The sequence below is a fragment of the Filicampus tigris genome, chromosome 6 (genome assembly GCF_054856515.1).
Source record: "Filicampus tigris isolate MCC_2025a chromosome 6, RoL_Ftig_1.0, whole genome shotgun sequence".
Taxonomy (NCBI): Eukaryota; Metazoa; Chordata; class Actinopteri; order Syngnathiformes; family Syngnathidae; genus Filicampus; species Filicampus tigris.
In genome coordinates, this window is record NC_141222.1 from 1189151 (window position 1) to 1215172 (window position 26022).

A 26022-nucleotide genomic window follows, 5' to 3' on the forward strand; every position below is an offset into this window, starting at 1 on the left:
AGTTTTTTAATTAGTTGTTTATTTCATTTGGGAAAATAAATCATAGACTTAGAAAGGGCAGGAATCTGAACCAAGTAAGACCCTATGCGCTCTGGTGGACACTGTCCCATGCTCTTTCATATCGGTGATCCTAACCTGATCTCCTGTGTATATATCGGAACGAGTGTCTGCTGCTGAACCATATCGACTGTTAATCTCTCTCCTTTCGTTTCCACTCTCTCATAAGAAGTGAGAGTAGTAGTGAGTAGTGGTCCATTGGTTTTAGGCAGGAAGGAAGGATAGGCACTGTAGTACGAAGCTTTCTTTCCAACAGGAGCTCAGCAGGGCTGTGGCCATTTGCAAGCGGGAGGGCACGGTATGCCATGAGAGCAAGGTATGGGTCCCTCTCCTTCTGAAGAAGATTTTTAACCGTTCTCACAGCCCCTTCAGCCTCGCCGTGTCTCTGAGAAAATGAGGTGGGGTGAAGGAAAAACCATGCAGAGGAGAACTTTTGGAAGTGCTCTGATGTGTTGAATCACAGCAGTAGAAGTAGAGTGGGTGTCACGTTCACACCACTTAGGACATTAATAAATACTCCGCCTCCTCTCTTTTTATTTTCTTGGTTGGTTCCTAATTGTATACATAGAAATTGCTACTCTAAAGAGTGGTAGGAACATGTAGCATCGCAACAAACAGTTCGAAGATGGTGTGCGTGTGTGTCGGGGTGTCTGTGTGCGTGTGTGTGTGGGTGTGTGTGTGTGGGTGCGCACGTGTGTTGTGTGGAAGTGTAGGTGTGTGTGTGTGTGTGTTGGGTGTGTGCGTGTGTATGTGTGCGTGTGTACAAATCAACTGCTTCTCTAAAAGTCTTGTCACACTCTGCCATTCCCGGTATTCTGGACAACACGGTTGCTATACTCTTGCCAGGCACATGTGAGATGTGAGAAAGAATATCTCATTAATCTCATTCTAAGTCTCTGGTGGAAGATTTTCGAGGTTCTTTGATCCCAAAAGTGGCACTAAAGGTTTGTGATCAGTCTCAATGTGGAACTCAATGCCTATAAGAAAGTCTGAGAACCGCTCACGCCCATTTTTATGGTCAATGCCTCCTTCTCATTCTGAGCATACCTTTTTTCTGTGATGCTGAGAGCCCTCGAGGCGCATGGGACCAGCTTGATACTGCCATCTTCTTGTTGTTAAAGCAACACTGCTCCGAGTCTAAATGAAAATGCATCATCTGATACCGTGGTCTGTGCTTTGGGGTTGTACCGTGTCAAGTTTAGTGACTTGCCCAGTTCTGACTTGTGTCAAACGCTTTTTGTTGCGCTTCCCCCAGCACCACATGTTCTTAGGGCTCAGCAGATCTCTCAGTGGCTGTTTTATTTTGGCTAGGTGAGGTAGGTATTTTCCCAAGTGATTTACCATACCCAGGAACCACCTCATACCACTGATATCTGTGGGTGCTTCCAGGTTGCTTACTGCTTTCACCTTATCCGGATCTACTCTCACTCCCGTGCTGTCAATGATTTGTCCCAAGAACTTAATGAAGGTTTTGGAGAATTCACATTTCTCACTTTTCAGTGTTACTCCAACCTTTTCCAGTCGCCTCCAGTCGTGCGTCATGCTGGACTGGAGTTTCAGCATACACCAGTATGTCGTCCCTCTGGCAAACCACACCATCCAGCCCTTCCAACAGCTGTGACATTCTTCTTTGAAAATGTGTAACGAGCGAATGAAGGCAGCAGCATGGTTGTTGAGAGGAGAGGTAGTGTCAGATGTGTGTGTGTCAAGTGCGGGTGTGTGTGAGAAAGCGCAACCTTCCTCCCCAGGTGTCCCTCATCGCGGTGTGATGAGCACCGGGACAGCCTGACTGGCCGTCGGAAAGTGAGCGAGGGCCATAAAGACGGTGCCATCAGAGGTGGAAGGAGGAAGCAGTGACCCGCAGTGGCACGCACGCAAGCCGATCGAAACACCGCAGCTGGAAGGAAGCAGCGACCCGCAGTGGCATGCACGCCAATTGAAACACCACATGTGACGAAATGAGATATTACACCACCACCCCCCCCCCCCCCCCCTGCCACCCACCCCAACGCACTGGAGCTGGAGGGGAGAGGCCGTGACTGAGACAGAGCTTAAGGGACGCCCCCAATCCGCTGAAGCGAGTGACATCAGCTGGACTGCCGCTACGAGACTCCTCCCGCACGTCCCGCCGATCGAGTACACTGTTTGCCTGGCCAGTAGCAGAGCACGCTACTGAGCATAGTTTGAATATTATTTGAAGGGGGTGAGTTTACATAATTTTCAAACCTCTGTAACGAGGCTTTTTAACTGGGACTGTGAAAGGGATCCTGCAGCCAGCGGGGGTGGATTACTAGACTTTTCCCCGGTAGTGGGGCCGACCCAAGGTTTTTTTTCTTGCCGTTCTACATTGTGTGTTCCCGAATGCCAGATTGCAGTTTTTAGTGTGTCGTGACCATAGTCTTGATAGTGTGGTTTTATATTTTTAGCGAGTGCAGTGGGGGTTTTTTTTACGTGTGTGTAAATTTTAGCTTGCCCGAACCCCACGCGACCGTTGGGCCCGGCTCAACTTCTTCCCCCCTGTTCTTGCTTTGTTTTATTTTTTAATTGTGGCTATTTTATCGTATTTCATTGCGCGGTCCAGTTCCCTTTCGTTTTAGCTTCTTTTACGAACCCACTTAATTTTTGATAAAACATTGTCCATCAAATCACCATCCCGTGTCCATCGTGCTGTGTCTCAAGGGGGCAAGTGGCTATATTTTGGCCCGCTACAAGTGGCATTGTCGGCAGGATCCCTTGATTACACAGCAGGATGGAAGAGAGTGCCCATGTTCAGCGGTGAGTCAGCCAAATTTGGAGAATGGAGGACACAGAGGCGTGTATTCGAGCGCAGGGACTAAACGTGCAACAGAAAGTAGACTTTGTGATGGGTGCATTAGAGGGTGAGGCTAAGCGGGAGATAGTGTTGTTGGCTGCGGGTGACCGTGATACAGGGGCTAAAATCCTAGCAGAACTAGGGAGATTATATGGGGGACTACAGCCAGTAGCCCAGCTCCAAGTACAACGCTTCAACTGCAAACAAGAACCGTGAGAAGAACTGAAGGCATTCATACTTCAGCTGCGGGAACTGAACCACCAGTGGAGAGCCAGGGAACCTCTGGAAGCGGGAAACGATGGCAAGCTGCTACGGACTCAATTCCTCATGGGCCTGAGACCTGGGCTGGTGAAGCAAGAGCTACAGCGGTAGCTCAGGAAGAACCCTGCGACCACATTCACATGTAGACTTGTCAGGAGGCAAGGGCTCTGGAGCAAGAATTGGGTGGGTCGAAGAGGCCCTAGCCTGCCCAGTCTTCACCCCTCCGCCTAAGGGGGCTCCACCACCAACCCCAGATTGGCAGCTGATGAAGGAAGAATTGCGCAATGAGGTACGACAGGAGCTCAAAGAGCAGGTGACTCTCATGAGTAAATCTGTGATAGAGAAACTGGGGGAACAACTGAGGGCGGCCCAAATTACTACACCAGCCACTGCAGCTCCCCAAGCACCCTGACGCCCCAACCTGGCCACCCCCAACGTCAGCGCTCGGGATTAGCCCCCCTGGACGATCGCACTACCAATGGGATGACCAGGCGATCTGCCATGACTGTGGGGAAGCGCATCCAGCACTTTTGTCCCCGTTGCCGCCCACAGCAGAATTTTCGGCATTCCCGGTCACATCAGGGCCAGTGAACCGGGAGGAATCCCGGACAGCGCCCGCAGAATGGTCCGCCGTGTTAGGAAGACCCCCTACGATTGTGGCGATTATACAGGGCAAAACTATTCCATGTGTTCTGGACACTGACTCACAAGCTACACTAATGAGCCAAACACTCTTCCAGCATCACTTTGGAAACGAACTCCGGGAAGACCCCGATCGCATATCATGGGTGAACTTAACGGCAGCCCACGGCCTGCGCATCCCTGTTGTGGGCTACGCAGAACTTGATTTCATGGTTGGGTGAATCGAATTAAGGAGGCAGGGGGTCATCATTGTGACTGACAATTGTATCAGCACAGAGTTCGGACTTTTGGGCATGAATGTAATTGCCGAGTACTGGGCTGAGATCAGTACTATCCGGAGCTTGGGGCGCTGCTGCAGTGCATGTTAGACAGTGTCGTTCCCGAATCGCAGGCTCGTGCACTGTGGGAGGACTACCACAGAGCCGCAGGTCACCCGAGCAGTGGGAGGATGATAGCAATGCTAAGGAGGAGGTTCTTCTGGGCAGGTATGAGCCGAGATGCCAGGGCTTGGACAGCAGAGTGCACCACGTGCACAGTGGCGAAGACGGGAGCTCAGCCGAAGGCCCCTCTGTGTCCCATTTCCTCTAGTTACCTCTTTAAGACTGTGGCATTAGATCATTTGACCTTTGGAAGGCCCGCAGACGCTGATCAGTGCCCTCGTGCATGCCTATAACAACGCTACCCATGCAAGCATTGGGATGACGCTTCACTACGTGGTCCATGGCTGATATGCCCGGCTACCGGTGGACGTGCTCTACAAAGTCACGCCATCCCAGCAAGGGAGCAGCCTGGACGGGTGGGTCAAGGAACATAACCGGACCCTCATGCAGGCCTAGGCCACGGTACGCAACAACGCCAAACGCCACAACCACTGGAACCAGGAAAACTACAACCGGAATGCCAGCCGCATGCCGCTACTACCAGGAGAGTGGGTGTTGTTAAGAAACTTTTGCCGCCGGGCTCAGGGGAAACTTGCACCCCGGTGGGTCCCAACACCCTTTGTGGTGATCTCCCAGCTACCGGATCGCCCTGTCTTCACTATACGGCCAGAGGGAAAGAAAGGCCCCTTCCGAACCATTCACCGCAAACATTTTAGACCATGCCCAGGGGACGCACCACCTGCGGATCCCACTCCGAACCCCCTCCGGGTGAGCAAGTCGGCACTCAACAGCAGCCATCTTGGCCCTGCGGTTGGGTTATCCCCATCCCAACAGCATCGCCTCCAGCTGCCCCGGAGGAACCTGAGCACCACCTAGAGGTGGAACAGCGAACCCCCCGGAGGTATTCAGAACGCTCCAACCGGGGAAACCTCCCGGTGTGATATCAGCGGTGATGGCCAGCCGTGCTCGAGATGACCACGAAAAGGGGGGGGGGGGGGGGGGGAAATGTAACGAGCGAATGAAGTTGTTGAGAGGAGTGGGTGTGTCAAGTGCGTGTGCCAATCAGGTGCGTGTGCGTGTCAGGTGTGTGTGTGTGTGTGTGTGCGTGTGTGTGTGTGTGTGTGAGAAAGCGCAACCCCTCCCCAGGTGTCCCTCATCACGGCGTGATGAGCACCGGGCCAGCTTGATTGGCCAACGGAAAGTGAGCGGGGGCCATAAAGACGATGCCATCGGAGGTGGAAGGATGAAGCAGTGTCCCACAACGGTACGCACTCAACCCTATCAAAACACTGCAGCTGGAAGGAAGCAGCGACCCGCAGTGGCACGCACGCAAGCCGATAGAAACACCGCAGCTGGAAGGAAGCAGCGACCCGCAGTGGCACGCACGCAAGCCGATCGAAACACCACAGCTGGAAGGAAGCAGCAACCCGCAGTGGCACGCACGCAAGCCGATCGAAACAACGCAGCTGGAAGGAGGAGCGACCCGCAGTGGCATGCATGCCGATCAAAAAACCACATCTGACGAAACAAGACAGTTACCCCCCTCACGCACTGGAGCCAGAGGAGCGACTTAGGGGACGCCCCCGATCCGCCAAAGTGAGTGACATCGCCGGACTGCCGCTACGAGACTCCTCCCGCACCCGCCGATCAAGTACACTGTTTGCCTGGCCAGTAGCAGAGCACGCTACTGAGCATAGTTTTAATATTATTTTAAGTGGATGGGTTTGTATAATTTTTAAACCTCCGTAATGGGTTTTTTAAAGTGGAACGGTGAAAGGGAGCCTGCAGCCAACGGGGGTGGATTACTAGACTTTTCCCTGGTTGTGGGGCCTGGCAGCTAGCTTATTAACTCTGCACTCACTGTGCTCTCTCTTCATATGTACCATGCGCGTCCTCTCCGGCAAATAAGAGCAAGTTGTTCTATTGCTGCCTCGCTCCCCCAGACACCTTCTGACGCCAAGTGTTGGTAGCTGTAAGTGCGGACTCCACTAAATAGACGAGACTGACATGGCTCCATATTGAAGGGCTTGCAACCGTTTATTTTACAACTTCAAAAACAGTCACCCCCCTGGGCCACAAGATGGTGGTCAGGGTTAGCACATGCAATGAGTCTCTCCCATAACACAGAAAAAAAAATTGTAACTAAATAAAAGAACGTGATCTACTGATTGTATTACACCGTTGACATCATTTAGCAGTAATAGCACTAATGATAGATCTCGTGGAATACTCTGGGTGATGGCTGTGACAATCCATATTGTTGGGTATTGGTGTTCAACAGTCTTATAGCCAGGGACAAGTAACTAACCCTGAATTTGGACATCCTGTTGCAGAAACTGTGGAACCTCCTGCCAGAGGTCACCATGGAAAACAGTTCGTGGTAGGAATGGGCAGGGTCCAAGAAGATGGGTTCGGTCAAATGTCTTAACTGGTCAGCAGACTCTCGATGGTGCCTCTGAAGTCGAGAGTCGATTGGGTTGGACGCGGGTAAGGAGAATCTCCTCATCCGGCGTAGGAAGTGCAGGTGTTGTACCTTTTTGCTAGAAGGATGGTGTGCCACTGGTGAGCTGCACTCCGAGGAACTTGCTACTGCTGACAAGTTCCACCACCATGTCGTTGATGAGAGGCGATTCTAGGGTTGGTTGGGGCCCCAAGCAGAAATTAACTAACCTTCTTGATTACATTTTTAATGTGAGGAACAAAACTGAGGTCAAAGTAAAAAATGACGCCCAGGTTCTTTACACAGTGAGAGGGTTTAAAATCTTGTAGTTTTGTTAAAAGTTTCTCTCTCTGACCTTCCGGGCCGATAACCAAAACCTCGGTTTTGTCCTGATTGGGCTGTCGGAAATTCTCTGCCATCCATGACTTGATATCTAAATTATGATTTAAAAGGGTATCAATAGGTCCTGTGTCATCTGGAGACATGTAGAGCTGTGTGTCATCAGCATAGCTGTGGAAGCTGATGCTGTCTCTTCTGATAACGTCCCCAAGGGGAAGCATATAAAGATGAAAAAGTATTGGGCAAAGCATTTATTTTTATGGGTTTTGAAGGAACAAGTATACATGCTTACGAAGAAAATTCTGTCTGTGAGATAGGAATAAAACCAGTTAAAAGCAATACCAGAGAAGCCCACCAGGTTTTTAAGTCTGTTTAATAAAATTTGGTGATCTACTGTATCAAAAGCAGCGCTTACTGTAGATCAGTAGCACCAAGACTGTAAGTTTTTTTCACTTCTGCAAAAGATCAGGGGTCTCACTTACCTCCGCAGATGGCGTACGAAAAAAATCCGACCTATCAAACCATGCGTACGTACACGCAGCTGTAGGGCATTTTCTCTTTATAAGTCACTGAACTTGGGAGCTCGAATGTACCGCCTTCTGCATGGTCAAATCTATCCATATATGGTCAGTGCAAAAGCAGTTCTTGAAAACGGATGAACCATGCAGGCCAAAGCTTTGTGAAAGATGAATGACAATGCTTTTCAATGGGGTGGAAACAAGTAAGGGAATCTTATTTGGTGGCCTAAGTGGGCATCGTACAAAAAATATTAACAAACACGACCAGCAGGACAGAAGGAAATACAAAGTGCTCTGACTTAAATGGAGATGATTATACAATTGCGATGGTGTGACTCATCGAGACTTAATTGCTGCTCCAGCGTTATGGATGGCAGGTGCAGGTGTGCGCTCGGACAGAGGGACACTTGGGACTGCAAATGTTGCTGCACTGAAAAAAGTAGTCTATTTAATTTACGTAATTGGTGACATCGGTTGCGCATATGGATCAAATGTGATAAACCTGTGTATATTACAGTAAAATCTACAAAACAATAGAGAAAAAAAGTGCTGGCTGCGTCGTTGGTGGCCGGGATGTTTTAGCTCAGCAACCAGCGCAATTTGGTTCCCAGCCAGTGACTCACGCATGAGTGCGGCTTCGAACCCCAGGCGCGACCCAGCAAGTGTAGCCGCACTGCAGGTGGACTACACAGCAACACCATCAGCTAACTGAAAAAAAAAAAAATCAATTGGATTTATTTAAGTCGGACATGTGCACTGGTTGCACGTGACAAACTTGTGTAAAACGAACAAATTGTAACGTCTTCCCAAGACACGACATCAGAGGTATCTTAATCATCTCCCTTTTTATTATTCCAACATGGCTACTGTGGTAACTGTGGGCCGTAGCCGACTCCAACTACCGTGCAAAGACAGAACACCGTCATAAGAACACACGGATCGCTCTTCCTTTCGCCTTCTGCTAACTCCCATCCAGCGAGTCACGCAATGCATTCAGGAACCTCAGGAAAAACACAACTCGATTAGCAAAACACAAATCACAACACAGATAACCCAACTCGTTACACAATATTTAAATATTCTTAAGAGTAGACAATTACATCCGTTATCTGTCAGTTATTTTTATTCATGTGCAACCGTCCGAATTAAGTAAATCCAAGCCCCCCCCGAGTTAGTTTTTTTTTGTGTGACATATTTTTGCAACTTCAGTCATCGATGCATGATCAAGAAATTGAAGCACTGTCAGTCTTTCATTGAGAATATACAATGTCATGTCATCTTCCAAACCGCTTATCCTATACAGGGTCGCGGGGAGTTGCTGGAGCCTATCCCAGCCGTCAATGGGCGAAGGCAGACTACACCCCGAACTGGTCGCCAGCCAGTCGCAGGGCACACATAGACACTGTCACTGAGCGGGAATCGATCCCACGCTGCCCGCACACAACTCAGGCGTGTGTACCACTACACTATCAGGGACTCATTGAGAATATACAATAAATGAAAAAATGATGAGAAAAGAATAGACTGGTTTTGTGTCCTTTGTTTATTCCTAAAGAGTTAGGACATAAGAGAGGTGCTGAAGGAAGCTTTTCAGACCCCCCCATACCACATCGAACAAATATGTGATTTTGCTATCAAAATACTTCATTTATCCCAGAAAGGCACTTTGGAAAGCATGAGCAGCGTCTCTATAAAAGGACGAACAGAACATAAAGAACAAAGTTGCACATAAAGTGCTGAATCTATAAATATAATCCGCGCGATGTACGTTTGATTCTAAGCGAAACTGGACGCGTGTCAGAGGCATGATCTTCACTTCACTACCTCACCGACTGCATCGCCGAATTTTCTTGTCCCCATAATGTGCGTACGGATAGGTTGGAGCATCCGTATATGTGCACACTTTTTCTCCTCAATTTTTGGGGGAGAGGGTCACGTACTTAACGCAGCACATTGCTAATGCATCTTTCACGCCTGTTTTGTGCACATGCAGCTTTGATAAGTCCAGCTGCTGTAGACTTGCGCAATTTTTCCCCGTCAAGTTTTTTTTGATAGGTCACATACTTTGCGCAGGAAGTTGTGTACGCATCTTTCAAGCCCCGTTGTGTGCGTACGCAGCGTTGATAGGTGAGACCCCAGATATCATTTAAAATCCTTAAAAGGGCTATCTCTATACTATGGTTCATCGTAAAACCAGATTGATATTTTGGCCCGCCCATGGGAAAGCCACTTACTGGAGTAGTTGCTATTACTAATCATCTGAACCATTGTTTCACTCTTTTTTTGTTTTGCACATAGCTCACCTTGGTGATATTGCCATTTAATACAAATTCTGAGCATCATGTGATGGCTTCACGATGGTTGTGTGTCTGTTTTTTTCTACCAAAGAGTTCAAATAAAGGCCATGTTTTTCTTGGGGAGAGTCCAGCCGGACACTAGAAAAGTGTACACTACAGTAAATCTGATCCATAATCCATCCATCAATTATCCAATCCCTTTATCCTCATAAAGGTCGCAGGCGTGCTGGAGCCTATCCCAGCTGACTTTGGGCAGTAGGCGGGGTACACTCTGAACTGGTCGCCAGCCAATCGCAGGGCACACAGAGACAAACAAACAATCACACTCACAATCACACTTAGGGGCAATTTAGAGTGTCCAATTAACCTACCAAGCATGTTTTTGAATGTGGGAGGAAACCAGAGTACCCGGAGAAAACACACTCAGGCACGGGGGGAACATGCAAACTCCACACAGGAAGGCCGGGACAGAATTTGAACCCACGACCTCTTCATTGTGAGGCGGACGTGCTTACCAGTCGCCCACTGTACCGTCCTGATCCATTATTTTGTTGTTGTTATTATTATTATCATTGTTGTTATTATTGTTATTATTATTATTATTCAAGGGTGAGCCCAAAAATGGGCCCCGAAAGAAGATTTGGATTTAGAAATTTGAAAAATTGAAAATTTGAAATGGATTTCTGAAGAGGCGGCACTGTGGTGAAATGGTTAGCAGGTCCGCCTCACAATTCAGAGGTCATGGGTTAGATTCCGGCCGCGGGCTTCCTGTGTGGGGTTTGCATGTTCTCCCCGTGCCTGTGTGCGTTCTCTCCGGGTTCTCAGATTTCCTCCCACATTCCAAAAACAAGCACGGTAGATGAATTGATCACACTTGCCCCCTAGCTGTGATTGTTAGTGCGGTTGTTTGTCTCTGTGTGCCCTTTGATTGGCTGGCAACCAGTTCAGTGTGGTCAGCTGGGATAGGCTCAAGCACGCCCGCGACCCTTGTGAGGATAAGCGGTATAGATAATGGATGGATGGATGGATTTCTGAAGAAGAAAAGGCCGATGAGTATAATGTTTTAATGTGATGTTCTAAATACAATAAACAAGGTTGTTATGCCTCAAGTTGTATTTGAGTCTGTAAAAAAATTAAGAAATTATGTCTATTGAAAGTTCGGGCGTTTTTTTTTTGTGGTCACCTTGCGTACATGCGTACATTGTGGTGTTGCAGCGTAGGAGAGGGGTAAAATACAAAGCTGCGTATCGGCCCTACGTCCCCGAGTTTCCATCCTGCAAATTCAATCGATCCATGTGGTCCCGGGCCGTGCCTCCCAGCGACAGCCAATCGGCGTCGAGAACGTAATCTTCATGTCACACGCGAACGCCACACGAGCAGACAGGCCGCCAAACAAAGAAAAAATATCACACAAAAACAAATGATACACACGCACAGCGTTGCCATCGGTGAGATAAAAAGAATATGGGACACATGTCATTGCGTGGCGGCACGGTGGTCGACTGGTTAGCACGTCCGCCTCACAGTTCAGAGGTCGCGGGTTCGATCCCGGCTCCGGCCTCCCTGTGTGGAGTTTGCATGTTCTCCCCGTGCCTGCGTGGGTTTTCTCTGGGCACTCCGGTTTCCTCCCACATTCCAAAAACATGCATGGTAAGTTGATTGGACTGTCTAAATTGCCCCTAGGTGTGATTGTGAGTGCGGATGTTTGTCTCTGTGTGCCCTGCGATTGGCTGGCAACCAGTTCAGGGTGTCCCCCGCCTACTGCCCAAAGACAGCTGGGATAGGCTCCAGCACGCCCCGCGACCCTTGTGAGGAGAAGCGGTACAGATAATGGATGGATGGATGTCATTGCGTCTGTGGGACCGCAAAGGTACACCACACCCTTTTATTTTTTATTGTTTCCTTACTCGACCATGTGTCAGGAGTGCAGCACCTGCATGTGACGCGGTATTGGTTAAGTCCGTCCTCGAATGCGGTTGGCTGACTCCGACCGACTGGGACCACGTGGGTCGATTAAGTATGCAAGACGGAAACTTGTGGACGGAGGGCTGATGCCTAGCTCTGGTAAAACATAGTATATTTATACAACATATGCTCTAAATAGTGCAATAATCTGATGCATTGCATTCCATCTTAAAAGATAACATATTTAGCTAATAGGAATACATGTCCAATTTTGTCATTTTTAAAAATGTTCACCCTAATAGGATGTCTGTAATGCAGAAACCCCATTCACGTAAAAATGAAAACAAAAATGTACATAAGTATTTTTCACAGGACAATTTGTTTGGTGTGGGGCATGTCAAAAGGCAGTGTCAAACTCGAGTCCAACGGGCCAAATGTGGCCCACCATGTTATTAATGTGGCCTGCGCTTAAAAGGCCTAATTGTCTTGAAATAAATAAAACGTGACTTGAGCATGAACTACATTTCCCACAATTCATGACCATTATGTTACTCATTAAGTGACAGCATCCTACTGGATAGCTGTGCAGGATACGTGTCCATATCAATGCATCTGATAGGCCCACCATAACTCTGGAGGAACTATTTGTATGGAGTCCACAAATCAGGTCTGGAAAAGTAGCAAGAGGAAAACCATTGTTGAAAGCAAAGTTTGCAGTTTGCCAAATGCCATTTCGGGGACACAACAAACATTTGGAAGAATGTGCTCTGATCAGAATTTGTCGGCCTAAATGCAAGATGCTATGTATGGGCAGAAAATAAACTTTGCACATCACCTTGAACACACCATCCCCACTGTCAAACAAGCATGGGTGTGTCATAATCATACTGTGGGGAGGGAAGCCAACGTAAGTAGCTGAGTGGAGTTAAATGCAAGGCAATCTGGGACGAACATTTACAGGAGTCTGCAAAAGTCTTTCACAGGCCACACGAAAGGATGTGGAGGCCCGTATCTTTCCCATGGGCCTTGAGTTGGACACATCTAATTTGCAGTTAAAAAAAAAAAAAAGTAATTGGCTGACTGATGCTTTACTCTGCTTACTTTTAGGGATCTCTCAGTTGACCTAATTGGAATGATTCCTGAGAACCACATTTTACTGGCTAAGGTCTGTGCATATTACCCTGGGAGTGCTGTGGATATCAACAAATTACATGAGAGGGTAAGTGGGCCTATTCAATAATCCCAAGAACACACACACACACAAAACACTGATTGGCTCTCCTTTTCATGAAGTGAATTCAAAGATTACCAACATGCAAACAAGTGTCTCTTTTCCCCCTCAAATATATGAGCCATAAAACCATTATTAAAGGAAACTTTTTTCTGCCATCATAAGCAGTGACGGGCAATGTTGAATACTTTAGACTAGGAGTTGGCACCCCGCGGCTCCGGAGCTGCATGCGTCTCTTTCATCCTTATCTTGCGGCTCTGCGTGGCTTGGGAAAATACGTAAGTGTCCGATTGAAGTGTACTGTAACGTTTTAAAAAGACACAACGTCAGACGTATCTTAATTATCTCCCTTTTTATTATTCCAACACGGCTACTATGGGCCGTAGTCGTGTGCACAGGCCCACCCAAATTGACAGACTGCCCACCCAGTGAGATTCATGAAAAAAAAAAAAAAACTTTAAAATTTGTATTTATTTTAGTTTCATTTTACTATGCACTTAAGACGCGGTTAGTTGAATCATTGTTTTGTTTACTGCATCACTCATGGCTTTAAACCAGAAAGAAGGCGTTTTGTGAAGGCATCGTAGCCAAAATGAAGATTTGGGCAGGTGTGTTTGCTGGTGTGACATTTCAAAGCCTGGGGGCACGATGGGGGCTTCACATGAGTACGGACTTTGAAGTACTCGGATGTACGTCGCCAGCTTGGTTTTCGTACACTTTTAATCAGTTCAAGCGTCAAATTAGCGATAGAATGTATTTTGTAAGTCTGGACGTGAGTGTGCAATAGCAATAAAAGGTATTACGCAACTTGAACGAAGCGGTGCCTGGAAACTCAAACAAGCTGCCGTTTTTGGAGGTTAATGTCAAAAAGTGTTTGCGGCTCCCACTGCTTGCTTTTCCGTGGTAACCGGGTCGAAATGGCTCTTTCAATGTGAAAGGTTGCCGACCCCTGCTTTAGACATTGGTGACAACTGCAGACTATGCAAAACCCATAAAAATCAATAATGAATTTGGATTTTTGTTGCAGGTGCACTGATGAAACAATTTATAATTTGACTACACCCATGTGTTCTTTGTATTGCAGTGTTGTCTCCCCTCATTAGAGGATTGTAGAGCATTGGCAGAGGAATCCATGTGTGAAGGAGATCTGTTTTCAGCAGTTAAATTTCACCTTCTGACCTTTGAACCTGAGAACGCCCTAAGGATAGCAATCGATCATGTCAAAGGTATTGACAGCTCATCATCGTTTCATTTATAAACATACATGATAAAGTAATAATTGAGACAATCTATATTTCTATTGATTTTGAATATTTAAGAGTGGATGACACCTGGAGATAAAGGTAAAATCTGTAACATTTCCATTTTAATTGCTCGTACATATTGCAATGTTATTGACAATGGACTTGGTATACATATTTTTGTTTTGTCAACGCTTTAATTGTTGCGCGTTTCAACCATTTCCTCACTATTAGTCATTGATTGACTTTGCAAGAAATACATGACGATTTTGTAGTACTGAAGGTGTGTTTAGAGTGATTTCAAATGGGGATTGGTTATAAAACATTTTGATTACACATGACTGATTATTCATATCATTTATTTTCATTAGTGTACCTGACCTGTCCAATGTATGAGTACACTGCATAATTCTCCTGTCTCATAGTAATAGCTCCAAAGTGTCCTCCCACCCTATTGCTAACTGTACATTACAGTGGTGCAAGAAATAGTTGGAATATTTACTTGAAGGCAAATTGTTTTTACGTGTTTTTCTGTTTTTACACATACGCAGCCAATTTCAATTTTTTTCACAGACTGGCTTTAATTTTTTATCTCCATCAGAACAGCTGACTGGATCTGACTGGACAGTTGAGAGTATTCATCCAATCCTTGACCTGTTGAGTTATATCAGAACTGACCGCCTCCTCATGGCCAAGTTTACTAAGTAATTCAATTATTATATTATTTTAATGACACATGTCCTGTCAGAATTGATCATCAATTGTGTGTGTGTGTGTGTTTGGGTGTGCGTGCGTCTAGAGCCCGCAGTGAGCTGTTGATCCTGTGTGGTTATATCGGCGGTCTGCTTGCCATAAGGAGACAGTACAACAGCATCGTACCGGCACTCTATGAATACACCAGGTACACAAAAACTAGTCTTACAATTGTAGACTGTAACACAGAAAAGTGCAGAAATGCGATGTTCAAGCTGACATTTTGTCGCAGTAATTGACCACCCCTATTTGCAGAGTCGACTCACTTCCGTTGACAAAGGGCAAAGACAGCCAAAACAATTTCAAAGTCTTTTAATCTTCATTAGCCTTCGTCATCAACTGTATTGCATGACATACGTTGTCATGTTGTTCCGACTCGGGCTTGTCACAGCAAGTTACCTGCATTATTTGTTTGGCATAGTTTTAATGCCGGATGTCCATCCTGTCACAACCCACTCATTTATCCTGGTTAGGGACGAGCTACGGCTGGGGAATGAGGCACCATGGCCAGGAATCAAACCTGTGACATAGTTTGGGATTCTATATTTCATGTTGACTTTGTTTTAATCATTTTTGAGTGGGTTTGTTTATTTTTCTTGGTTAGTTTTTTTTTTTTTATCAGTTTTGGTACACATACACTTCGACATCTGCAGGTTCACCCATTTGCTGATATTCTGTCAATATTTTTAAAACTTTTTTTTAAAGTTATTTCGTTTTTTGGGTTGTTGTTTTTTTGGAGGGGGTGGGTTGGGTCAACACGCTTTTTTTCGTGGAAGACACTATTGTAGGTTTTATAGCATTTGTTTCAAGAATTTTTGGGTCTTAAAAATTATAGATACATGTTTCCCAATGTATTTCAATAGGTGTTTATTATACATGGGTTTTCACTGTTCGAGGGCCCGGGCCGATAGTAGACTAAAAGTAGACCGGTCCCTTTCCCCCTGCGAACAGCATGGGTCCACTGTAGTTTAGTTTTCCTTTAAATATATGGATTATTTGTCAAGTGCAAAATAAAACAGTCACTAAGTATTGTGTAAAAAAGTCAACTAAATCAAATTCCCAAACGACTGTTTGACCTTCTTTCTTCTGTACTGTCGTGCAATAATACTGAAAGAAATACATCTAAAATAAAAAAGCTCATGATTGACAAAGATGAAAACATTGAACATTATCGCTATATTCATAGTAGCAATCATCATCGCACCCTTGTTTTTACATCACCTTGGTGCCATTTGCACTACCAAATAAATAATTGTCCTAGTCTAGTTAAATGTGTACAATATTGAAATTGAGACTGGTTTCTTGAAAAAGATTGTACACAGCTTGATCACTACCAAGATGGTTTGACCAAAGCACGAAAGTCAGTTACCACTTTTATTTGGAGATAGTGCTGGATCTCGAGCAGGGGTAGAGAACTCCGGTCCTCGGGAGCCATATCCTGCCTGTTTTGGATCCCTCCCTAGTACAACCACTGACTCAAATCATCAGGATCATTTCAGACTCCTACCGTGCATACTGAAGAGCTGACTATTTGAAACGGGTGTGTTGTAGTAGGGAGAGATCCAAAAAAGGCAGGATATGGCTCTTGAGGAACTGGAGTTCCCTACCCCTGAGCTACAGCAAAAACTAGCACTGGTTCTTTGAATCATGCCTTTTTTCTCTCTGGATAAGCACCCACTTGGCATGGCAATTTGGAATTGGCATGACTGATGCCAGACTAGCATGAGTTCTCTTGAGCGTGTCAAGACAATTGTCCCATCAGAGTTCAGTAAAGTTTCATAATAATAGTAATAGTCATGCTAAAAAATAGTGAATTGGTAATACCAACATGTGTGTGTTCTACCATTACATTTCTCTCTCTCTGTGTGACACAGTCAGTTGTTGAAGCGGAGAGAAGTGAGTGTTCCTCTGAAGATTGAGCATCTGTCAATGGAGCTGGATGCCTGGCGGGCATGCACTCAGAGTAGCGACAAGTATGTTAACGCACACTCACGCACACCATCCATCCCAAAAGTACAATAGCAGTTGGCAAAAGTAAGAAAGGAGTTTTCAGAGGCAGCCAACGACATAAGGGAAATTTTCAGCAGCAAATCAAAATAAATTACGTACAGTAGGTAGTGGGCACAATAAATGTACAGTGCTTTGAAAAACTTCATAACCTTTGAACTTTTTCATATCTTGTGACCTCACATTCACAAATCTAATTGAGATTTTGTGTGATAGACCAAAACAAAGTAGCACATAACTGTGAAGTGTAACGAAAGTGATATACGTCTTTCAAAATTTTAAGTGACTATAAATCTGAAACGCATGGTGTGCATTTGTATTCAGCCACTTACCCCTAACTACAATCCAGTGAAATCAATTGCCTTCAAATGTCACCTAATTAGTAAATAGAGTCAAATTGTAATTTACTCTCAGTATAAATACACTTGTTCTGTAAAGGCCTCAGCGGTTTGTTAGAGAACACTAGTGAACAACAGCATCACGAAGACCAAGGGATAAACTTGTGGAGAGGTCTAAAGCAGGGGTGGCCAACCACTCAAATGAAAAGAGTCACAGTTTTGACTGTGTTAACGCAAAGAGCCACAGCATACACAAACACTTGGTACCTTGATTGTCGAATGTAATCTGTTCCATCACCACGTTGAAATAAGACCTCCACACACACCGTATTGCTCACTTTCTTTAAAACAGAATTTATTTCCTCACAATCCTATCGCAGGCCGAAATTACATTTTCATTAGACAAACTTGGTGTAACAATATCAAAAGCTCATGGTTTGGTTTTATGGCAGTATTGATGTCACAGTATGATTTTTATTGCAATATGGTGTGAAAGCTCACACACCCTAAAAACATTTGGGTTAAAAATATCACAATTTTGGGTCAAAAATGGACCGATCCACTAATTGGTTCAATTTGAACGACCTTATTGTGTTGTTTTATACAAAACAGCCTAATTTCTTGGGTGTTTTCTGTAATAACAATCCACAAAGTTGGGTGAAATTGACTCAAGTAGTTGATCGGTGCATTTTTGCCCCCAAATTGTGTTATTTTTAACACAACTGTTTTTCGAATGTAACACTGCAGTAAGCCTCACTGTGTTGCTGGAAAGTTCATGTTTCACAGTCTGGTTACTAATTTGACAGTATCATATTTCTTATTTTTAGCATTTGAAATGTGATACTATCTACTGACAGTGATTCCTTTGCTTATCAAGTCAGAAACACAGGAACACTGTGAATAAAGACAACAGGCATTGAAAAAGCCAAGTAACAATAAATAAAATACCGGTAATCACCTTGTTTCTTTTGCTGTGCTTAATTACTGAGATGCTTAAATTTGGGGGGGGGACTTATCTCTCTCTGATGTGTAGTGTGTAGTCCGAGGAAAGGGATGGAAGTGGAAGTTTCAACCACGGACACTGCTCCCCACCACACAACAGCACATCGGAATGACACATCTATTTTTTTAAATCGGAAGATAATGTGCTTTAGGTCCGAGACCACGCAGCTGGCTTTTGTTTACATAGCTCTGCGGGGGAAATTTAACGTGTGCCAGTCAGCCAATAATCGGTGCATTTCTTCAGATGCGTCAAATTATCATGTGGGTTACTCAATCGGGTGCCTGCATTGCAAATACAGGCACCCGATTGGCCACGTAACACGAACCCGGAAGGGGTGCTGAGGTGCTAAAATGCCATTCTGGCAAGTAAAATTACGTTTTAAGAAGAACGGCTCATTATTTTGCAGCGAAACAAGACCAGGACAATAGCAAAGGAACTTTTACCACACCATTCCATGCTCCCCACTCCTCACCTGGGTTGGCCAGGCCTCGCGCTTTAGACCATGGTGTGGGAGCCAATGCTTTGAAGTACTATCTCAATTCTGATTATTAAAGATTTACTGCGCATGCACAACTGAACTGACGTTGTGCAGCCTGTCATAGTATACAGTTTGTGCTGGTAGTCACAGAAGCAAAACAGCTTCTGACCATGCTTGTAGTTTAAGTACATGTTATTCACCTGCTGTACTGAATGACATTGCTCACTTTGTTGGATTACAAAACCTTCAATACAAGAAGATAAAAAGGTCCTTTGAGTCCGTGTGAGTAATTGAATGAAATTCAAAGCCATGGATAAGGAGATGTGCTGCTATGGACGAGTCAGAACTACCACATTGATGGACAAACACTGATGGTAAAACAGAATTTCTGCCATTACACATGGTCACATTATTTAAAAAAAACAGCCCAAGCTTTGAACTTCTCAAGGAGCGCCATCAATCCATTATCCCAAAATGGGAAAAGTATGGCACAGCTCCAACCGAAATGAATTTTGGGAAGGAAGAGTACACTAAGATAGATGAGAGAGAAAGATTCATTGGCAGTTATGGAAAATGTGTGTGTGATATCTAATTATTAGGTTTAGGGGGCAAACACTGTTTCACACCGCCAAGTAGCTCAGAATTTTGTTTTTCCGCCTCAATAAATAAAATGACCATTTAAATAGGGCATTTTAAATTTCTATGGCAATCCAATCAACATTTAAATACTGTATTTTATATTTCCATGGGTAATCTTTGTTGGTATTTACAGTTTTGGATCTTAAACATTTAAGTGGGGAAGCGATGCAAAAAAGTAAGGATTTGAGAAGAGGACTTTAAGTCCCATTGGTCATCTATGGCAAGACTTGAAAATTGTTGTTCACAGTCATTCTCCATCCAGTGTGGAAGGAAATGAACTTTTTTGCAAAGAAGAATGGGCAAAAATCTCTTGTCCTATATGAGCAAAGCTGTTGCAAAAGACTGCTGTAAAGGCAGCCAGAGGTGGCGCTCCAAAGTATTGACGCCGGTGGGCTGAATACAACTGCACATTGCACATCACATTTTTCAGGTATGTATTTGCCTAAAATTTTGCCAACTATAATTTCCGTTCCACTTCTCAATTATGTGCTATTTTGTGTTGATCGATTATCAATATCTTAAATTTCAACATGGATAAGCGGGAGATAATGGATGGATGGATGAATCTCAACAAAAATAATAGCCCCTTCTCCACCAACAAGCCCAGGAACTTTTTGTTCATGGTAATATAAGTTCCTGGTAACAAAGGTTCCTGAGGCCCAAGTTGTTTGCGTCTCCACAGCATCAAATAGTTCTTGGTAAATTAAGCAAATGAGACTGATGATCAGTGGGAGGTGTTTTGTTACTTCCCCACTCATTACAGACACCCTACATCAACATCATTGCAGGTAGAGAATAATTAAGTGACCTTTAAAGATAGCATAATAATATAAATTTAATATTGGTTCACTTTAAAATATACAATCAATATTAAAGTGTGTCAACATGAAAATCAGAGTGAAAGTATTGTTGCTTAATGCTTATGTAAACTTACCTTTTTATTTACTCTTTATCTCTATAAAGCAGTTGAAAACTATTTTCATTTGCAATGTCATCCAGGCTGCAAACAGTCTTTGAGGCAGTGATTTACATACATATTTCTGTACCGGTATATATATTTTTTTAATGAAAAAGATTTTCCCTAATACACATAAAAGCTGAACCTATTTGTAGCCTGTCATTGAAATTAATATGTACGTAAGATATAGTTTGTGCATATATCATGTTGTTTTTATATGAGTATATGTATTTGTTTTTATTTTGCCATGTTTTAATATGCTGCCTGTAGCTTGGTCAGCATTGCAAATGCTGTACCTGGATAAGTAATAGTTAAATAAATGAAATAAATACATGGCTTTATTAACAACTCTTATGGAATTTTTAATTACAGCTGCGTGGAGTAAGTTTTGGAGGAAAAAAAATATACATTTAGAATTTTTATTTGTGTACATTAAAAGACAAAATACACACAGCCAGAAAAATTTGGGTTTTTGTTCATTCACGCTAACCTGGCGACCCAGTCAGTGTCACTTGTTAGTGTGAAGTAGCGATGTAAACACTAAAAGTGTCTGAGCAACTCCAATGATCATTAATCTGAATTAAAGGAGTATTTTGTCCATGACGTTGACAAAAATAGAACAGCAAAATGCATGGTTTGCCCCTCACGGAAAGAAGACACAACAACGTCTAACTTCATTTGTTATTACAAAACCCAAAGAGAAGCTAATGTCACAGTTTAGCTAGTGATCCAAGCACAGGTTTGGGACCAATTAAAATCTGCGACCAATTGTCAATTACCAGAAGTAAAAAAAAAAAAATTTAAAGTACGACGAGTGGAGCTGACGTTCGAAGTTTCGGCTAGCTGTCGTCCTGACCGTAGTAAACGACCTTGGAGTTATGTGGCCAACGATCCGTCCAAAGATAATGATGGAGAAAGCTGAGGAACCGGGTCAGTTTGCCACCTCTGCTGCGACTTGGGGGTCCCCTCTGTAAAAAGAGAGAGTGAAAGATATGACTTCTAAGATGGCTGCTGAGGCAGGCTTTGGCCTGGCTGGCTGCCCCGAAGAGGGACGTGACAAATTTGCTAGTTCGGTGGAGGCTAGGGCTATTATGGTGGAGCAGCGTGGGGGGCCAGGGGTGCCCCTCCTGAAGACCCTGAGGTACGACAGCAAAGCTGATTGGGAAGCCTTCCATGCCCATTTTGAACTTCTGGCCCTGGCTGGTGGGTAGTCTACTGAAGTAAAAGCACTACAACTGATGACGTATCTAACTGGTGATGCCCTGTCGAGCCGGCTGCTTCTGAGTCCTGATGATAGGAGTGACTATGATAAGATCACATTTTATTTATTTATATAGCACTTTTCATACATAAAAATGCAACTCAAAGTGCTTTAAAACATTCAAAGCAAAACATAGATAATTAGAAAAAAAAATAAATAAATAAATCTGTTCATGCCCTCCCTCCCAACAAACCCAAGACAGATATCCATTAGTACATCAACAATCATTCACACACACCCACACAAAGTGCACAACGTAATAAAATGTGTTAAAAATGACAAGGCACAGAGAAACCATATGAGGAAAGGGTACCCAAGGGGAGCTCTCCGCGCCGAGGGGAATGACAGCCCACGGCCACAGGGGCGCCACCACCATAGAGGCCCGGATTAGACAGGCGGACCCCACACAAAGTGTAGAGGCCGCCGGCCACCCAGACCCAAGGAGTCGCTGCGATGACAGCCCCTGCGGGAAGGGCAGCCACCCCTCCCTCAAAGCGGAGGCTCCCCCATGAGGAAACACTGGAGCTAAAAGCTGACAACGGCAGAGAGCACCAAAACTAAAAGACAGAACAGTAGTATAGTCTAAGAACTAGAATCAGTAAAATAAGATAGAAAAAAATAATCTTCAATCAAAAGAAAAGATAAATTATTTAAAAGTTGTTGAAAGCCAAACTAAAAAGGTGTGTCTTGAGCTTCCTCTTAAAAATATCAACAGTCTCTGCAGACCTGACGTCCTCTGGCAGGCTATTCCAAAGGTGAAGACCAAAACAGCTGAATGCAGCCTCGCCATGCATTTTGGTCCTCACCCTTGGAATAAATAAAAGGCCGGCGCCAGAGGACCTCAGGATCCGCGAGGGCTGGTATGATAAAAGCAAATCAGATAAATAAGATGGCCCAAGACCATTAACACATTTATAAACTAATAAAAGTACTTTAAAATCGATCCTGAAACACACAGGGAGCCAATGCAGCAATTTCAAAACTGGCGTAATGTGCTCCCGCCCTCTGGTTCTCGTCAGCACCCGAGCAGCTGAATTCTGCAGTAGTTGCAGTGGTGAAATGCTCTTTTTCGGGAGGCCAGAGAGCAGGGCATTACAGTAATCTAAACGACAGGAAATAAAGGCATGCATCAGCACTTCCGTGTTAGCCTGAGAGAGAAACGGGCGGACTCTGGCGATATTCTTAAGGTGATAAAAACCAATCTTGGTTACATTTTTAATATGAGGAATAAAACTGAGCTCAGAGTCAAAAATGACGCCAAGGTTCTTCACACAATGTGAGGGATTAAAAATGTGTAGTTTTGGTAAAAGCTTCTCTCTCTGACCTTCGGGACCGATAACTAAAACCTCAGTCTTGTCCTGATTGAGCTGTAGGAAATTATCTGCCATCCATGACTTGATATCTAAAATGCAATTTAAAAGGGTATCAATGGGTCCTGTGTCATCAGGAGACACGGCAATATACAGCTGCGTGTCATCAGCATAGCTGTGAAAGCTGATGCCGTGTCCCCTGATGACATCCCCGAGGGGAAGCATATAAAGATTAAAAAGTAGGGGGCCTAAAATCGAACCTTGAGGAACCCCACATTTAATTTCATGAGTTTTGGAGGAACAAGTATCCATACTTACAAAGAAATATCGGTCTGTGAGATAGGAATAAAACCAGTCAAAAACAGTACCAGAGATGCCCACTAGATTTTTAAGTCTATTTAATAAAATTTGGTGATCTACTGTATCAAAAGCAGCGCTTAGATCCAGTAGCACCAAGACTGTGAGTTTTCTCACGTCTGCAGTGCACCTAATATCATTTAAAATCCTTAAAAGAGCAGTCTCCATACTGTGGTTCATCCTAAAACCAGATTGATATTTCTCCAAAATATTATTTGTATTTAAAAAATGATTCAACTGGATGAAAACCAGTTTTTCTAAAATCTTACTTAAAAACGGTAAGTTGGATACAGGTCTGTAATTATTAAAAACGCTCGGGTCAGAACTGCTCTTCTTCAGAAGGGGCTTCACCACCGCCGTTTTAAAGGCAGCGGGGAAGACGCCTGTCTGAAGAGAGCAATTGACTATATTTAAAATTTGTTCTTCAAAAAATCCATAAAATGTCTTAAAAAGAAATGTGGGAATTGGATCCAAAAGGCAGGTTGTTGGGTTTACCTGGGAGAAAACTCGAACAAGTGTCCTTGCATCAACCAGGGCAAAACTTTCCAGCGTTTCCTCATGTAAATATGATTGTCCGGGTTTATTAAAACTTGTGTTTTGACGGGCTAAAAGACTGGATCTTATGTCATCGATTTTACTTCTGAAGTGGTCTGCAAAGTCCTCACAGAGAGCATCTGTTGGTCTCTGTGGGGACTTATTAAAATCAGAACTAGTTAAAAGTTCAAAGGTGGAGAAGAGAACCCTGGGGTTGTTTTTATTGACTGTAATGAGGTTTGAGAAGATCTTGCCAGTTTGACTGTTTTATTGTAGGATTTCAGTTGTTCGCATAAAATTTCATAGTGTACTGTAAGTTTACTTTTTCTCCACCTCCTCTCTGCACTCCTGCATTTTCTCTTTGATATTTTGATAGCATTGTTTCTCCACAGGGGTACAGTCTTTGTTTTTGTTGTTTTTATTAAAAGTGGAGCTACTGAATCTAATGATGATTTAACATGTAGGTTAAAATTGTCAACAATAAGATCACAGGGTGCAGGTAAAATGTCAGCAGGAGTGCTTTTTAAGATCTCGATAAAATTTGCAGCCACCTCAGAAGATAGGTAGCGTTTCTTCACTGTTCTGACCGGGACTGCTAGATGGTTAAAACTGGCGATGTTAAAATAGACACAGTAGTGGTCTGACACTGCCAAGTCAACAACAGAGGACACACCAGCAGACAAGCCATAGGTTATAACCAAATCCAGGGTGTTTTCCTCTGTTGTGAGTTGGCTGCAAGACGTGCTGTTTAAAATCCAAGCAGTTTAAAAGGTTTGAAAAATCTCTGGATAGTGGGTCCGACTATTTTACTAAGTGGCCTGAGGCTTACTGCTTTCCGGACCAGGAAGCGGAAACCATAGCAGATGCACTGCTGGGGGGAATGTTCATCAGGTTTGGGACAGCTGAAGTGATGACACAGACCAGGGCAGGAATTTTGAGTCCCGCTTGTTCATGTGTGAGGAGCTGGGCGCACACAGGACCCGCACCACACCACTTCATCCTCAGAGCGATGGGTTAGTTGAGAGATTTAATCACACGCTGTCACAACAACTGGCGATTGTAATAGCCTGGACCAAAAAGACTGGGACAGCCATGTTCCACTCGTGTTGATGGCCTGCCGGTCTCCGGTGCACGACTCCACCGCTTGCTCTCCCCCCTCTCCTCATGTTTGGTAGAGGACACCAGCTGAAATGATGGTGGGATAACCACCGGATGCTCAGATAGACCCTCCATGTCCTAAATATGCCAGGAAACTCCAGGATCGCTTAGAATCCGCCCATGAGTTTGCCAGATCCCAGTTGAAGGGTGCCTGCATAAAGCAGAAGAGGTACTATGATGTGCCGGCCAAGGAACGGCATTTCAAAGCAGGGGAATGTGCCTGGGTGTACAGTCCCCAAAGAAAGAAAGGCAGGTGCCCGAAGCTGGACAGCACCTGGGTGTGTCCTTGCAAGATCCTGGAAAGATTGGGGGAAGTCGCTTATAGTGTTCAGCTGCTGCCAAGTGGCTCTATATCGTGCTCGACTGGCACTCTACCGCGGAACTGCTGCCCCTTTTAAGCATGGCCCACAGACTGATGGAGGCCTGCGTGTGCCAGTTATGTACCCGGAATTCCTTGCGGAGTCAGGTGGACAGGCCATCTTTTTTCAGGACGGACCGGCAGGCCTTAATCTCTCGTCTGCTACCGGGCCTACCTCAACTTTCGAAGGCCCCTCCGCAGATCAGGGACAGGTCCAGAGAAACTGCAGACCCCTCGACATTTGAGAGACTTTGTTTGCCCCCTCGGAGGTGAGGGGTTTTGAAAAGGAGTTAGTGTAACGAATTGGGTTATCTGTGTTGTGGTCGGATTTGTGTTTTGCTGAGTTGCGTTGTTTCCGAGGTTATTGAATGTATCGTACGGCTAGGGGAGAGGGGCGGAGGGAGAGCCGTGATACTTTTGGACTGAGCGGTTGTTGTACTATATTGGCGTCGGCTGTAGCCCACAATAGCCGGTTGGATTAACAAAAACGTGATAATTAAACTACATCTGACGTCGTGTTTCTGTAAGATGCTACAATATGTTTTACTGAGCTAGAATTTATGACTTGACTTATGACTTGCTTGAACCAAGTTGACTTGACTCACTTGAATTTTTTTCCACAGTGACTTGGGACTTGCTTGAGACTTAAAGGTTACGACGCGAGACTTCCTTCTGACTTCCACATATATGATTTACTACCACTTCTGGAAAAATGTCAAAAAAGTTCAAAGTGAATGAATACTTT

At 44.6% G+C, this 26022-nt stretch overlaps 1 protein-coding gene and 1 long non-coding RNA gene across 4 annotated transcripts in view; one reads left to right on the forward strand and one right to left on the reverse strand.

The window, feature by feature from the left end:
- Positions 1-26022, forward strand: part of wdr17 (WD repeat domain 17) — a 245828-nt gene that overhangs the window by 197840 nt on the left and 21966 nt on the right. For 2 of the 3 annotated variants that reach the window (XM_086033934.1, XM_086033935.1), the window contains 5 exons: positions 12759-12870; positions 13967-14108; positions 14725-14827; positions 14923-15024; positions 16751-16849. In XM_086033934.1, coding sequence (XP_085890060.1) covers positions 12759-12870; positions 13967-14108; positions 14725-14827; positions 14923-15024; positions 16751-16849 — 558 coding nt within the window. Of the gene's footprint in view, positions 1-770; positions 5124-12758; positions 12871-13966; positions 14109-14724; positions 14828-14922; positions 15025-16750; positions 16850-26022 lie in introns of those variants that run through there. The other variant, XM_086033936.1, reaches the window with a different exon arrangement.
- The window catches only part of LOC147145434 (uncharacterized), a 31752-nt gene continuing 26434 nt past the window's right edge, over positions 20705-26022 (reverse strand). The window contains exon 2 of the long non-coding RNA XR_015087207.1: positions 20705-21267. This is a non-coding gene — a long non-coding RNA (uncharacterized LOC147145434). The remainder of the gene's footprint in view (positions 21268-26022) is intronic.